General features: G+C 41.6%; 1 protein-coding gene across 3 annotated transcripts in view; it reads left to right on the forward strand.

Annotated features, from left to right (window-relative positions):
- Positions 1-203: 203 nt before the first annotated feature.
- dpy19l3 (dpy-19 like C-mannosyltransferase 3) overlaps positions 204-12597 on the forward strand; it is a 36965-nt gene continuing 24571 nt past the window's right edge. For 2 of the 3 annotated variants that reach the window (XM_044029525.1, XM_044029526.1), the window contains exons 1-4: positions 7468-8636; positions 9996-10086; positions 10243-10364; positions 11403-11548. In XM_044029525.1, coding sequence (XP_043885460.1) covers positions 8316-8636; positions 9996-10086; positions 10243-10364; positions 11403-11548 — 680 coding nt within the window. In that variant the 5' untranslated portion in view covers positions 7468-8315. Of the gene's footprint in view, positions 436-1260; positions 1388-2538; positions 2667-7467; positions 8637-9995; positions 10087-10242; positions 10365-11402; positions 11549-12597 lie in introns of those variants that run through there. The other variant, XM_044029527.1, reaches the window with a different exon arrangement.

The raw sequence follows: 12597 nt of genomic DNA on the forward strand, positions 1-12597 counted from the left end.
TGGCAGCCATCTTGGAATAACACTTCCGACTACAACTGGAACACACATACTTTCCCACACAAAGGAAGTTGTCCCTGCCCCTCGTGCTACGTTCCACTTACGGTCGGTTATTCTGACATTTAACCACAACTGGAACACAGCGCTTTCCCCTGTCCCTTTGAATCTCATAACACGTCTGTGCTTTTATTTTGAAGGCAGCTTTATTAACTCTCGTGGGTTCCGGTTGTGTTCCGCGGTCAGGGTTAAACCCGGTGTGTGTGTGTGTGTGTGTGTGGTGAAGAAGCTGAGCGACCATAGAATTTTAACGGGAGGGTGTGAATGACAGGATGAGTGAAAAATGAAAGAGTGAGGAGGATAGAGAAGGAGGGTGAGAGACATAGACACACACAGAGAGAGAGAGAGAGAGAGCGCTTCCCGCCGCTGCTGTAGAAGAGGGTGAGGTTTTAACGTCGAGTCTCTTTGTTTCACCGTAAAGACTGAAAGAAAGAAACAATAACGTCATATTGACGTCAGTAACAGCAGTGTGTGTTTGTGTTGACGCTGCGTCATCACACTGACGTGACGTCGTGCTCACTGTGGAACGTTCGAGAACCGCCGCGGCGGCAGAGACCGCTGTGTAGCCCGGGAGCAGGCTGCTAATGTCGGCGTGTGTTTCCGAGGTTCCCCCGGCGACAGCAGCGGAAGATGGAGATGCTGTTGTAGCATCAGCGAGCGGCAGGCCTCCGTGTGTGTGTGTGTGTGTGTGTGTGAGAGACCGCTGAAGTCAGGGGCGTTTCTAGAGGTTGTGGGGGGGGGGCCCCAGGAAGAGACTTTAGGGGGTCTATTTTCAGTCAAAGGAACGCTGCTTAAATCTGGATTAGGATGTTGTGTTCACACCAAACGCGATTTTAGGTCGCACTGCTGAGCCCGGCCAACGCGACAAAATCCAGACCATCGCATCTGTCGCTGCCAGTCGTACAAACGCAGCTACTTTTACTGTTAATTACACCTTTTGTCACATTTGTTTCACAGTAATCAATTTTATTATCACAATATTTAAGTCACAATATGATATTATCACAATGTCAAAGTCAGGCATCTTCCTAAGCCCCGCCCACGGTCAGAATCACAAACAAAAATCCACAGCGTATTTAGTGTATTTTTGATTGTGGTTCATTTTTGTTTTGCTCAGTTCGTAAAAGTGTTGACACAAATCTAATTCCACAGTTCTTTCCGTGACTCAGCACTTGCTGCTGCTGCTTCCTTCCTGTGTGTTTTCAGCGTTTCGTCATGACCGTGCTCCGTCAGAGGAAGAGCGGGAAAGTGAAAGAGGCTCCGCCCACTGCCGAGCTTCAGTCGCAGACGTCCGACTGTTGCACCGACCGCCGTCCAGAGAGGATTCTGCACGGTGAGCGACGTCTGCCACACAAACTAAAACAAAGCACAGTTAAGACTCTTTCTTTCACTCTGAACACGACGACGACGTCTGTGTGAATCCATTAAACCAGAGGTCTTACACTGTAATGACCTGTGCGTCACTCTCAGTCTGGTCAGCAGGGGGCAGTGTTGTACAAAGCATCTTAAAGAGATTTTTTAAGGGAGTAAAAGTACAAGAATGTGACCAGAAAATGACTTTGGTAGAAGTTGAAGTCACTTTTGTGAGTGAGTGACTTAGTTGCAGCATGTGAATGGGTGAATGAATGTGTGAATGGGTGAAAACTGTATTGTAAAGCAGCTCATCATGACTAAAAAAAGCTCTATAGAAAGACAGACCATAATACCAAATCTTGCATGCGTGAGGCAGATCCAGCTCCAGCTCCAGGCCTGTGGTCTGTGTGTGTGTGTGAGCCTGACCTTTGACCTGCTGTGGGCGCAGAGCAGGAAGCAAAGATCCAGTGTGCTTTTTAAATCAAATGCCACGTTTGTTTTTTATTCATATTTCACTGAGCTTGTTAACCTCTTGTCCTCAGAGGAAAAAACAAAACTAACAAAACAAACTTTTTCTGTCTGTGTTTCACACATTTTAACTTTATTTACTGCCATAAATATGAATTATTATTATTATTATCTTTATAATCACCTGTGTAGCACCGTGTGCATGTTTTATACTTTGTTTACATTATTCAATATCAGGATATAAATGAAATCAATATTTCTATGTCTTGTACATAGTCTGTGCATATGTTGAGTCTGTATCCTGATAAATGAGATTATGTGGGTTTTAATCTGCACACATTTCGTTTCTCTGGAATCAGGAAAAGTTTTTCTTTACGTGTTTTTCCCTTAACAACATTTTTTAACATCCATGTTACCCTTAGTGTCCTTTTTCCCCCTTAACACCAATGCATTTCCCTCAACCTCCTTGTTTATCTCTTAACTTCCTTGTTTTTCCCTGAACCATCCATGTGTATATATATATATGTGTGTATATACAGTTTATATATATAATATCCATATTATTATCAACCTGATTATAAATATATAAACAATAGATCCTTTTCATTCAAATACGCTCCATGTGACAAACGGCGCCTTGATGACGTGCTGATGTTTCCACAGGCGGTTGGTCATGGACGGTCATCGTCTGGACGTCTGTCGGCTGGTCAGTGTCCGTCGGTCTCGGCCTCCTCTGCTGCATTTACGTGGCCACGCTGCACGAGAACGACCTGTGGTTCTCCAACATCAAAGTAAGACGTGTCACGGCTTTATAATCACATTGTTAAAGTTCATATTCATGACAAACTGTTCTGATTTTTGGTTTGAGGACAAAAACAACATCATCGTTTCCAGGTTTGAAAAGTTTCTGATGTTTTATGCACCAAACTCATGGAATAATGGAGAATATTTGAATTGAATGAAATGTTGCTGAGGTTTGAGTCTGTTTTTAAGAGTCTGTTGTGAAGGATGTGACACTTTAATAGTGAGATTATCTTCGGCTTTGACGTCCATGTGTGAAACTCATCAGCCACATCACATGACCACATTTACTCATGGAAAGTATCGCTGGGTTTCTTTGAGAAAAAGAAAGAAAAAAGAATCACTTCAATTTTCATGCTTGTTCAGAAAAGGAAATGTAGCGTTTGTTTAAAAGCCAAACGTCCACTTATTCAGTTTTCTCCCTCTGAAATAATCCTCAAACACATCATAAACCCCTGAAGTGTGGACTGATGGCTTTTCCACACTCACTGCAGTCTCTCTCTCTCCCCTCTCTCCCCCTCCCCCTGTGGAAGTAACTTCCTGTTAACGTGCGGCACTTCCTGTCTTTGTTTCCTTGACAAAATCTTCCCACAGCTCATTATTTGGCAGTCTGTCTTTTGGTCTATGTATAGAACAGCTCATTGTTTGTCAGTCAGTCTGGATATAGAAAACCGCTCCCTATTTTTCAGTCTATTGGAAGATGATGAGAACAGCTCACTATTTGGCAGTTAATCTGTTAGAAGATATAGAGAACTGCTCGTTATTTGGCAGTCAGTCTTGGTGGATTTACAGAACATTTTTTTATTTCATCTCTTGGTGGGAGTATGCAATAGCTCACTATTTGACACTCAGTATGTTGGTAGATACGGAGAGCAGTTCACTATTTGGCATGTTAGCCTGTTGGTAGCAATAAAGAACGTGTGTGTGTGTGTGTGTGTGTGTGTGTGTGTGTGTGTGTGTGTGTGTGTGTGTGTGTGTGTGCGTGTGTTGTGTGTGTGTGTGTGTGTGTGTGTGTGTGTGTGTGTGTGTGTGTGTGTGTGTGTGTGCGTGTGTGTGTGTGTGTGTGTGTGTGTGTGTGTGTGTGTGTGTGTGTGTGTGTGTGTGTGTGTGTGTGTGTGTGTGTGTGTGTGTGTGTGTGTGTGTGTGTGTGTGAGGGCAAAGACAGGTGCTCTCATATATAATGAATGCAGGTCACTTTACAGGCCTGGAGAACATTTCCCCCAAATGTTCCCACTGAAGATGGCTCCTGGCTGACATCATCACACACACGTGTGTGTGTGGTGGCGCTGCGGTGTGTGGGCGTGTGCGGTGTGTGTGTGTGTGTGCGTGTGTGTGTGTGTGTGTGTGTGCGGTGTGTGTGTACGCGTGTGTGCGAGTGTGTGTGTGTGTGTGTGTGTGTGTGCGTGTGTGCGCGCGCAGTCTTTCCTTCTGGTAATGCCATCAGTGAGTCTGTGTCACAATCACAGTGAGTCTGGAAATGCTGTTTTTGAGGAAGGTCAGTGTTTTTGTCAACAGTAACACAGTCACACTCATGAATGTCATTTATCATGACAGTGAAGTTCATCACACACACACTGCAATTAAATGCTTCATTAAAGCAACAGTACGCTCACTCACCACTGCTTCTCCCTGGTAATATAGGTGACATACAGTATAACGGTTATATACAGTACATATATACATATATATATATATATATATATGTATATATATATATATATATATATATGTATATATATATATATATATATATATATACATATATATGTATGTATGTATATATATATATGTATGTATATATGTATGTATATATATATATACATACATGTATATATATATATACATGTATATATATATATATATATATATATATATATATATATATATATATATGTATATATATATATATATATATATATACATGTATGTATATATATATATATATATATATATATATATATATATATATACATACATGTATATATATATATATATATATATATATATATATATATGTAGAAGTCCTGTATTGACAACAAAGGTAACGACAATGTTCACCTACGTGTATATACTCAAGCCATGGTTCTCAAACTATGGCACATGTACCACCGGTGGTACGCGAGCTTCCTCTGGTGGTACTTTTAGACATTTTAGAATCGCAAACAATTTAGAAAATAGTCACGAGTTGCAGTCCTACTTCTAAGACATTTAATCGTTTTGATCATTAAATCATTAGATTTGTGAAATGTTTGTTGTTTTCTCTTAATAAAACAAAAGGTTAAGTGGGTTTTTTTAAGCTAACGTTTGACTGTATTGACTGGTCAATATATGGATATTATATTTATATATACTGTATATACAGTATATTTACACAGTATATACACAGATTATTTACGAGCTGTATCAGCGCCAGCCTTACACAAATATTGACTTGAGTTTTAAACGTGATGTATATCCATATTGTATGATGTAAAAAAAGTGATAACATCATTTTCCCACATCACCCAGCTTAGCTCATCTTTTGTTGTTCTACAAGCAGCTTTATTTATTAATTTTGTACGAGGAGCTCTGAGGAAACACCTCTGTGTGTGTGTGTGTGTGTGTGTGTGTGAAAAGTCAGATATATACTGTATGTTTAAAACGCTGCCTCGGTTTCTCGGCACGTTTACGAGCGCTGGCTGGAATCACGTACAGAAACATTGGGCAGATCAGAGACACAGAAGTGCACTCCAGTGCTGAGAAACAAACCTCCACACTCAGATGTTGGAAGAGGCTTTTTGCCCGCGGCCACATCATGGAGCGAAAAATAAATCCCATAGATGGAAGGAGCGAACAGCTGCGCTTGCAAACCTCATGATATATTTCAATATCCTGACAGAAAAATGACTTTTCTTGGACGGTTGCAGTTTGGCCTGATCACTAAAGTCTCAAAGTCCTCTCACAAAATAAACATTAACACAGGTTTGTGGCTGCTCTTTCCACCCAGAATGTCATTCTTCACTACACTTTACCAGATTGTTTAGTGTTTTATGTTCTCCAAGGCTCAGTTTTGGCCCTAAAGTCTACCTGGGATTGAAGATGTGCTGATTCATTGGCCAGAGTTTGGGATTAATCTTCCATAGAAAAAAAATCAGTGATCGTAACATCACATTTTCTGTTGGAAATCAAATCATTACTTTTATTTTATGAACAGCATTTTTTTTTTTTTAGTTTGTAAACCACTCACTCACCCACACAGAAAGTCAGTGATTTTAACGTCACCAAACAGGAGTTGTTGATCCTCTGCTGCCTCCATCACTCAGATGTCTGATTTTGTGACTTTATTGTTTGACATTCTTTGTTTGGGTTTACCTCAGTGACACAAAGTGACCACACGAGGCAGCAGTTGACCAGCAGCTCCTGTGTCCCCGCGGGTTTAAATCAGTGATTTTCTCTCTGGGGTTTGGTGTGGGATCCCATCGATGGAAGGAGCGAACAGCTGCAGTTACAAACCTCGTGCTATATTTTAATATCCTGACAGAAGAATGACTTTTCTTGGACGGTTGCGTTTGACCGTATCACTAAAGTCTTAAAGTCCTCTCACAAAATAAACATTAACACAGATTTGTTCATTCTTCACTACACTTTACCAGATTTGTTAGTGTTTTATGTTGTGAATCTTTCTCCAAAGCTCAGTTTTGGCCCAAAAGTGTACGTGAGGTGGAAGAAGTGCTGATTCAGCGGCCAGAGTTGGGGATTAATCTTCATGTTTAGCCAACTCAGTCATGGTGTGAAGTCTGAGAACAAAACACTCATTTCTAAGCCACAGCCAGTGGTGCAGTGAGCAGCTGACACACTATTCAGATGCTGTGCCAGTTGATGTTTGGGCTGTTTCTCCCTCGGCTATTGAGATGGATGGATTTAATTTCCTGCTCTTTATAGACTCACTGTCTCCCTCACTTTAATACTCGCATGCTTGGGTGTGGAGAGTGTATATGTATATTGTTTAAGTGTGTTACTGATTTGTACTGTAGTCTTTGTTTGTTTGACACCAACTGACTGAGACACCAACGCTTCATCTCACTAGCGAAAATGGCTCCTGCCACCTAACTGAAAGCTTACCTCATAAAATCCATGTCGGCTTAGCTGTGAAATATTCTATGAATATTTTTGCCTCTGATTCTCACCGTAAGAAACACTTTGTCTGACTGGAAAAGTTTTTGTTACCGCTCACTCTCCCACACCAAACACCACACAAAAAATCAGTGATTTTACATCACAGCACACAGGAGTTGTTGATCCACTGCTGCCTCCATCACTAAGTTCAAACGTCTTATTTTGTGACTTGAGTGTTTGAAATCCTCTTGTTCAGATTCACCGCAGTGACACAAAGTGACCACACGAGGCAGCAGAGGACCAGCAGCTCCTGTGTCCCTGTGAGCTAAAATCAGTGATTTTCTCTGTGTGGTTTGGTGTGAGAGACACAAACATCTTCTTAAGGTATCTTGTGTAGACGTTCTTCTCATTTATAGCACGTATAAGCATGTTTACTGTACTGTAGTAAAAACACATGGTGGTTTTTTGACACTTTCTGATCATTATTTAATCTTAAATGTCTGCGAAATAGAAAGGAATTTCACATAAATGTCACACAGATGTGGATTTTATGAGAATTATGTTTCAGCTCAACAATCCCTCCGAGTCTTTTGCTATCCCTGTCTGTTACACGCAGCCTCAGCGTCCATGTGACACGCTCTGGCTGACTTCATCTGTTCTCCTGAATTCATCAGGTGTGAAGTCATATCCACATCGGTCCCGCTGCCCCGAGGAGTTTATTTCAGACATGTGCTCACAGCTCGACGCTGGTTCCAGATCCACAAACCCTCTGACAAATGTTTCCCCTGCATTTTCCGAATGATATTCCAACATGCTCCCCGCGCTGCTCCCTCTCCCCCGCTCACTTTTACTGTTTCCCTGTGTGCTTTCTCAGACAAGAGGTCACCACTCGTCATCCCACTCCCTCTGTCTGCTCCAGATATTTACAGCTCGCCCTGTTGTTGTTGTTAGCTCACGCTCAACTGCAGCTTCATGTTGTGGATGATTTGTTGGGTGAAGTGTCGAGCGTGGAGGTTGAAGGTCATCCACGGAGCAGAGAGATCCCAGAACGTTGGACTGAACCTTGGATTTCCACCTCAGAGACATGAGGGAGAAACACCGAGGAGAGGACTTCTGTTTCCAGAGACATGGACTCGTTTTTGTTGGAATAATCCATGTGTGAACTTGTTAACTGGGCTGTTTCGCTCTGACCTGAATGTAAACCGGGGATTAGTCGTCTCATCAGAGTTCTTGGTGAGAAGCCGAGGCTGGTTTTGCTCCTGGCAAACTCGGAAGAAAGAAGTGGGAAGTAAACTTTGCCGCTTATTCCCTCAGAGAACGAAGCCTTTGCCGTATTTGTTTTGGCAAAGAAAGTTGAAGTGATTAAAAGGCTAATTTACTTGGATGGACTTCAAGGAAAAGAAAGGAAAAGAAAACATGCTGCAACTACATTTGTTGCTGTAATGGACTTGGACGAGCTCTGCTGCTCAGCCCAGGAGGAGCACGTTGCTTCTGTTTATCTACCTTAAAATCATCTCATCAAAGGATCCAAGAACTTTGGGATTATGGATCTCCGTAGGAGAGTTAAGCCGAACAAGCTACGTCATAATTTGGGCTTTTTACACGATGCAGCGTCAGAGGGGAGAAGCAGCGGTGACGCGATGGCGAGGGCGGCGAGGTCTCGTGCCTCGCGGGAGGAGAAGGACAAGGAGGACTACGGGAGGGAGAAGGTTCCTCAGTTTGGTTCCAGTTCATACGTTTTGTGGCCTCTGCGACGGTGTGTTTCCATGGCAGCAGGGCTGTTACTGGCTGCTGTGTTGGGGCTGATCCAGGCCTGGTGTGTTAATGCCATACATGAGAATCTGCTGTGGTTCTCTCAGCTCATGGTACGAGTTCATAAATGTGCTGCTTTTAACTTCTGACTTAATCAAGTCTGTGGTTCATCGTCCGATTACTGCTGCGTGAACACGAGGTCACACAAATAAAGTCTCAGTCTCTACGTGAATGTATGGAGTTGCTCATTATTTGGCAGTCAGTCTGTTTGTTGGATGTAGAGAGATGTCTTTAGCCATGGAGGTGTGTCTCTAGGGGCGGAGCTAAAGGCTACAGGGACATTTTTTGTTTATATTTCAGCACAATGATAAGCGGTGTTGCTGTTTCTCTCTGTGTAAATTAGCCAGTGAATCAGTTTTATGTCCACTCTCTGTGTTTTATGGTGACTTTTTAATGAGGGATGAGCTTCACTTCACTTCACTCGGATCATAATAATAATAACACTCAGCGATATGTTCTGGTTTCTAATGAGATCCGTGGAAATGTCTGTGAGACGATAACGCTGTGGAAACACTTTGACAGACTTTGAGATGAATCCTGCGACTGATGGCTGCCAAAAAAATCAATCAAAGCACGGCTCAATCAAAGAGGCAGCACAGCTGTGCGAACAATTTACTAACAGAATATGATTTTTTAAAAATAAAGAATTCTGCAGATGCTTTTTACCTCCCAGTGGAACTCAGTCAGTACGTTTACGCAACGTCAGAAAGAAAACTGACTGAACTCTGACTTTTAAAACACAGAAATTTGATTTATTTCAGTTTTTGAAGAAATTATATAAATTATAGGATGTCATTTTTATGCATAATAATGCAATATTTGGGTCATATCTGTGGTATTTAAATACTCCATTGGGACAGTTTAAGTACTAAGTCATAAGCTTAATGTAGACATGATAAAAAGAACAACAAAAAACATGCAGGTGGTGAAGAAACCCTGAGAATTTGAGTAGTTTAGTCAATGGGTCAGCATTTGTGTGTGTGGGGGGGTGACCTTTGACCTTTGACCCAGAAATAATTGAAGAAACAAGTGAACAGGAGAGACAGACACTTATGGTGCAGAGATTATTATTTGGCAGTCAGTCTTTTTGTGGATATTATTTGGCAGTCAGTCTTTTTGTGGATAGAGAGAACGGCTCATTATTTGGCAGTCAGTCTTTTGGTGGATAGAGAGAACGGCTCATTATTTGGCAGTCTGTTGGTGGACAGAGAGAGCCTATGAATGAATGAAAGAAATCCTTAATATTCCTGTAAATATTTGCTCCTGGAGTCTCGTGTGTTGGTGTGACATTCCTAAGTTTGGGAATGACGAGCGCTGCTGCCTCCGTCCCTCATGTCATCGTCATGTGTCGTAGTGCCAGGAAATCAGTTTTCTGTATAAACACAACTGTCTGTTTTTTTTCCTGCTTCCAGGAAGTGGAGCGGGAGATTTCCTTTCGGACAGAGTGTGGACTTTATTACTCGTACTACAAGCAGATGTTGCACGCCCCGTCCATTCAGGAAGGTATGTGAGCGGCCATTTTACTCATTCTCATGTGATGATTATTTTTGCTGCCTTTCATTTGTCGTTGGAATTTCAGATTTGAGTCAAGTCGGATTTTGTCCGGTCAATATATTATGAAAGAAAAAGTGACTGCACTGTGTGTTCATGTGTTCATAGGCCTCTCAGATTTGATCCATGACAACCTGACAGAGTCAAAAAGGAGCATTAACCTGCTGCAGAGAATGAATATCTACCAGGAGGTTTTCCTCTCTGTTCTCTACAGACTGCTGCCCATTCAGGTAAAACATCTCATCTCTCAACATTTTATTGAATTTTACATGATCAAATATCAAAAGAAAACAAAGATCTTTAATAGACCTGTAAAGGAAACATGTTTCTGTTTTTGGGGAATTTTTTAATCCACATTTATTGACTTGCGACCTGCCGAGTGCTGCCCCTTCTGGACGAAGAAAAGACTGATAAAACTGACAAAACTGAGAAAAAAGAATCTGTGCCTGCTTAAGTCTGTTCACGTCTTTATCTCACTGCTGCAGGAAACTGAAGTTTGTAAATCACTCACTCTCCCACACCAAACCTCATAGAGAAAATCACTGATTTTCGCTGGCGGGGACAAAGGAGCTGCTGGTCTGCTGCTGCCTCGTGTGGTCACTTTGTGTCACTGATGTTTATGTGAACGAAAGACTTTAAATGTCGATGTGACAAAATAAAACATGTGAACTTAATGATGGAGGCAGCAGTGGATCAACAGCTCCTCTGTGTGTGTGATGTTAAAATCACTGGTTTTCTCTCTGGACTTTGGTGTGGGAGAGTGAGCTGTTGAAAAAGTGGCAAACGTAGTCTTAAGCAGGTGGATTTCTTTTATTCGGTGAGTTTGCTTCCATCTTTCCATCGTTTTATGCTGGTTCTTTGACCAGCAGGGGGCAGCATTGACTACGTGTCTGTACCTCATACAACCGCACTTTAAAAAACTGTCACTTTAACCACTGAAGCCATTGCTATGATAATGTCATTAGGCGACTTCCAGGGAATTGAAGTGCTTTCTTTTTCTTTTCTTACCTTTTTTTGGCATTTTGCTCTTTGGGCGAACACTCGGGGAAAGTTAGGGGAAAAGATTTCTGTGGTGAAACATCAATTAAGTGAAGAGCAACCACAGAGTGTCAGCACTGATGTGACAGCGCTGCCACACAGTGAAATATCAGAGCCCAACTTTGAAAATGCCACAGTGTTCCTGAGTCACTCACTGTCTCTGCAGTCATTTACACACACTAATGAACCTGTGTGTGTGTGTGTGTGTGTGTGTGTGTGTGTGTCTGCAGTCATACCTGGAGCCAGTGTATTTCTACATCTACACTGTGTTCTCGCTCCAAGCGGTGTATGTGATCGCTCTGTACCTCACCGCGTGGCTCCTGTCCGGTTCCTGGCTGGCTGGTGCACTCACTGGCATCTGGTACATCCTCAACAGGTGAGTAATGACTCTCTGTGTGTGTGTGTGTGTGTGTGTGTGGGTGTGAGTGGGTGAAAGGACGAGGGGAGTTTCTGCCTCCCTGTCAAATTGGCATTTGACTGTGAATTAGAGGTTTTTGTTAATTTTTAATATAGTTCACACAGAATTGTGGATTCTTCATATACCGTATATATACAGTATATATACACATATGTATATATATACTGTGTATATATATATATACATATATGACACACACATATGTTATGGGCCACAAACGGGTTTAATCTGGTGCTGCTGTGAAGCTCTAACCAAAGCAAATACAAGCAAACATTTCATTTTTTACCAGTGAAACACAGTCAGACCTTTATTTTGAAATATAAACATTAACAGAAAAGGAAGTGAAGTTACATGTCGCAGCAAAAAGTATATACATATATATAAATGACAAAAATGTACATGCTGTTTGTACAGAAGGGTTCAGTGAATGAGGTTCTGACATGAAGCAGCCTGAGAACATGGCTGCCAGCCGGGACGCAAAAGAAAAACAGCTTTTAGCCACTGAACAGAAGGCTCATTTAATAAAATCTAAACATGCTGAAGTCTATGATATGTTAAGAATATGTTTCTTGCTTCATCCTGCAGTTACATGGCCTTCTCTGCCTGGAAACTAAAGCACTCACTCTCCCACACCAAACCCCATAGAGAAAATCAGTGATTTTAACATCACAGTGCACAGGAGTTGTTGATCCACTGCTGCCTCCATCACTAAGTTCAAATGTGGTATTTTTGTGACTTCTGTCTCAGTGACACAAAGTGACCACACGAGGCAGCAGTAGACCAACAGCTCCTGTGTCCTTGTGAGCTAAAAATTATGATTTTCTCCATGGACTTTGGTATGGGAGAGTGAGCAGTTGACAAACTTTGCAGCAGATTGAGCAGCAAATGTGTTCAAATAGATTTTATTAGTTACGTTTTATCACTTTAAAGCTTTTATTTTGTTGTTTTTTTGTCAATTTCATGAAGACAGAAAGTTGTTAGAGAGTTTATTTAAAAAACTGACACAT

Source organism: Solea senegalensis, linkage group LG7, assembly GCF_019176455.1.
Source record: "Solea senegalensis isolate Sse05_10M linkage group LG7, IFAPA_SoseM_1, whole genome shotgun sequence".
NCBI classification, from domain to species: Eukaryota; Metazoa; Chordata; class Actinopteri; order Pleuronectiformes; family Soleidae; genus Solea; species Solea senegalensis.